The 3,775-nt window shown below is 38.8% G+C and overlaps 1 protein-coding gene and 1 long non-coding RNA gene across 2 annotated transcripts in view; one reads left to right on the plus strand and one right to left on the minus strand.

Annotated features, from left to right (window-relative positions):
• LOC106522451 (uncharacterized) overlaps window positions 1–3,775 on the plus strand; it is a 118,687-nt gene that overhangs the window by 92,150 nt on the left and 22,762 nt on the right. The gene's annotated exons all lie outside the window — the stretch shown is intronic.
• dusp10 (dual specificity phosphatase 10) overlaps window positions 442–3,775 on the minus strand; it is a 15,985-nt gene continuing 12,651 nt past the window's right edge. Inside the window, exon 4 of the mRNA XM_014015454.1 lies at window positions 442–1,956. Coding sequence (XP_013870908.1) covers window positions 1,691–1,956 — 266 coding nt within the window. The 3' untranslated portion in view covers window positions 442–1,690. The remainder of the gene's footprint in view (window positions 1,957–3,775) is intronic.

A 3,775-nucleotide genomic window follows, 5' to 3' on the forward strand; every position in this document is an offset into this window, starting at 1 on the left:
ATGTATTATTGTAACCAACAAGACAAATTAAGTCATATATATGGATTTAATTATGATATCAGAATGATCCAGGTGTCAAAATGTAGCTTTTAAAGACAAGAATCTGAAAATGTGATTTGGTCATTTTGAACAAATTTAACTTAATCCTCATTTCGATATGATGGGTCACATATTTGTTGTGAAATGGGTCATGTGCTTATCTAAAGCACTATTTAGTGCTGGATTAAATTACAATTCACTGTTGGGATTAGATTMTTTTCAAATGAATTACATATTAGTGATATTTGTGTTGTTCTATACATAAAATACGGCTCACAGATTCAGTTTTTTCTGGGGGATTTTCTTCTCCGACAGGTACTGGACCTTGGTGTGACAGTGTAYTTGTATGATGCTGTTGTGACCCATGAATTAAGGCATTGATTGAGGCACTGAAGCAGCAGATGACAGCAGTGATTGCCCACTTTATGAAAGGCAGAAGAGCTCACAGCTGTAACGGGCTCAGCGACGGGCAGCTGAGAAGAAACCGGACAAAGGTCGAGTGCTCGAGAGTACCACTGCTGTCACGCTAAACTGTAACCAACAAGACGACACAAGTGTGTGTTCGGAGTACAAAACCTCAACTCTGCTACCTTCAGACTGGTTAAATAATTGCTTAGAAAGTAGGGCATTGCCAAAAGAACAGCAGATGTAAGTGAACGTGGACACAGCACAGCGCAACAGAGCTGGCTAATGGATGAAGTGGAGCAAAAACAAACAAGAAGTGACAGAAGCAGGCAGTGAAAATCCTCCCTTGTGTTACATTAAACATCACCAGCAGCCCTGTTTTACAATATCCCCCCATTGCCTTAGTGTCCCCCTCCCCACGCCAGCAGCCATGCATAAAGAGAGCTCTTATGGCTGTCTGGTAACGTGTGTATTGCTAAAAATACATRTGGACGCAGACATGGCAGAACCAAGACACTGACGTGAAGAAAATATGAAGAAAAACAAATTTCAATAAGCTGCACTTAAAAGTAAACTCCTTTTTTTACCTGACTCTCTCAGCGTCAAATATTACAGCATGACTGTTTGCACCATAAACACAGAGCTGAATGACAGTAATTACAATAAAATGGGTCTTCAGCTAAAAGCTGGAAATGTTTTTTTAATCACCGATATATACACATATAAGATCAGTTGCATTCCACTGAAATTATTGCACAGTAAGCCGCCGAGGGCTCGTCATGGTCATCCCCTTGAACCCCTGTATAAAAATAGAACAAGATTAACACACCAAACAAGTCTTTTGAGTTTTTTTGTTGTTGTTTTTTAGACAGGCACCACTGTGGCTAACCCTGCCTGAGTCTGCAAACATAAAATGTGCCACAGTGTGAACTTTAAGAGTCTTTTCAAAGCGACTTCCCCAAGCATGAAAAAATATCGTTCCTGCCATCGATTTTTCATCTCGCTTTGCTGCTCTGAGGTCGCAAGCTTGACCCCGCCCCTTTTCTTCTCCACCTGACTTGTCTTCTCCTCCGGGACTGYAAGGCCCCGACTTTCACCTCTGACCTCAAGGGGGGAGCTGAAGGAAGTCCAAGATGAGGACGAAGAGAGTCCAAAACAAATATCCTGACTCTCTGTTTCACTGAAACGGGCTCGTAAAGCAGCCAGTGTCTGTGTGGTGGTGAGGGGGCGGGGCCACGTGCTTCATTCAGACAACAGTTTCCAGACCGATCAGCTTTGGCGTGAGGATCCGTGGCGTTATTCCGTTGTTGAGGTCCTCCTCGAACTCCAGCAGCTGGCCCATGAAGTTGAGGTTGGGGGAGATGATGGGCCGCTTGGTTTTGACGAACTTGTAGGCGTCCGTCATGGTCATCCAGCTGTGCTTCATCAGGTAGGCGATCACGATGGTGGCCGAGCGCGACACGCCTGCCTGGCAGTGGATCAGAAGGCCCAGACCTGCTCGGTGTGCTTCCTCTGTGGAGAGGAACGAGCAAACAACCATCAGGCAGGACAACAAAGGCTCTGTTACCTGTGCTCCAAAGATCAGTTATCATCTTACACAGTAAAATATCACAACTTCCTGTGTGCGTCTGTGTGACGCTCGTTCCTCTTTTGGTACRAACTTTTATAAAAGCAAAGCATTGGCTTCCAGTTTTACTGTTGTGCTTTATTTAAAGTGTTAAAAGAGCTTTAAAAGAAATGCCTTTTTAAGACATTTGAAACAGTAGTACAGTCTGTCTGAAGTGGGTATGAGCAATAATTATCTTACCTGCTGCAGATACAGGGTTCCTACAGTTTAAAGCAAGTTAAATTTAAGACTTTTTAAAGACTTTTTAATGCCAAGTGAAATTAAATTTAAGACCAATTTCATAACAAACACAAATGACAAATAAAATAAAATAAAATAAAAACTGGCAGAAACTCATGAATCAAAGTATTTTTGGTTGAAGTATTCCAATAATGTTAATAGATCCAGTTGTTTTTATCCAGATCTAACTATAGCAGAAACATTCTTCGCAGTCCGTTTTAAACTTAATTTAATTTCAGGAAATCCTCTAACAAACTAAAATTTGGGGTTTTAGGACCCACAGTGGGGTCTTAACCTTAATTTGCTGTAGATGAAACCTTCATCAGATTTTTGTGAGAAAAGTGAATGCACTTTTGGAAAGACATTATAAACATATTACAAAATGAATTTCACGTTGCTCAGATGAACAGTTGAGATATTTGTATGTGAAATAACAGGAAGTGATGACAAAGGATGCATGTGAATATTTAAAAAAATAACTTTTACCAAATATTTAAAAAAGTGAGATGAGTTACAATCATCCTTTTTACAATGTGTTCACATTAAGACTTCTGAACATTGATTTAAGACATTTTAAGGCTTATTAAGGCCTTATTTTTGGATCGATGAATTCAATGCCTTTTAAGACGTTTTAAGGATCTGCAGGAACCCTGAGATAGCTCACTGAATAACGTTAGCTTTGGAAATAAAAACTGAAGCTGTTCAAATCAGCAACTAAGTTGTCAGTTGTGAAGTTTAAACCTTTTAAATGCRAACAGCAGCAACAGCAGCTAGCTGTAGCACTTCAGGTGCTTTTTTTTGCCAGACGTACTGCGTACTGCAATACAAAGAGGTATTTGCATGAATCACTATGAACTGTTTCAGATTAAAGCTGTTTTAAGATGACAGCGTCAACTTTGCTCCCACTCAGACCAGYCATTAGCTGGTCAGTCTGGTCCGAATAAAACTCTATTTCTCTAAAGTGAAGTCATTTAAAAAACAATCTACAAAGAAATGTTCCAACCTTTTTACAAAATCCTGCTCTGAAAGATGTGAACTTTTATTTTGAAGGAGATGAAAACCACTTTTGATTCTCGTCGTCACTTCTCACAGAGAATCAACCACTTTGCCCAACATTATTCTTTTTATTCCCTTCTGTTAAGGTTTTGTTTTAGGTTTAACATTTAACCTCTATTAATAATTAAAATCAATAAAATTACATCAACTTCTGTTTATACTTAACAGCCTTTTTATTAACTTTAAGTTCAAGGCGAGGTACCGTATTTACCTTTTCTTTTTGCAAGATTTTTAATTTATAGCCTTTATGCACTGAATATTACCATACAGCACTGAATACATGAATAATTTGTACGTCTGTTTAAAAACAAAGAGCTTTGCTTAAACGAAAACAAATTTTAAACTGTATAAATTCTATTATGATGTATTAAAACTTTGCAAACCTTGTGTTTCTAACAGTTCGCTCACATGAGTCACTGTTTATATATA

The sequence above is a fragment of the Austrofundulus limnaeus genome, unplaced genomic scaffold (assembly GCF_001266775.1).
Source record: "Austrofundulus limnaeus strain Quisiro unplaced genomic scaffold, Austrofundulus_limnaeus-1.0 Scaffold129, whole genome shotgun sequence".
Taxonomy (NCBI): Eukaryota; Metazoa; Chordata; class Actinopteri; order Cyprinodontiformes; family Rivulidae; genus Austrofundulus; species Austrofundulus limnaeus.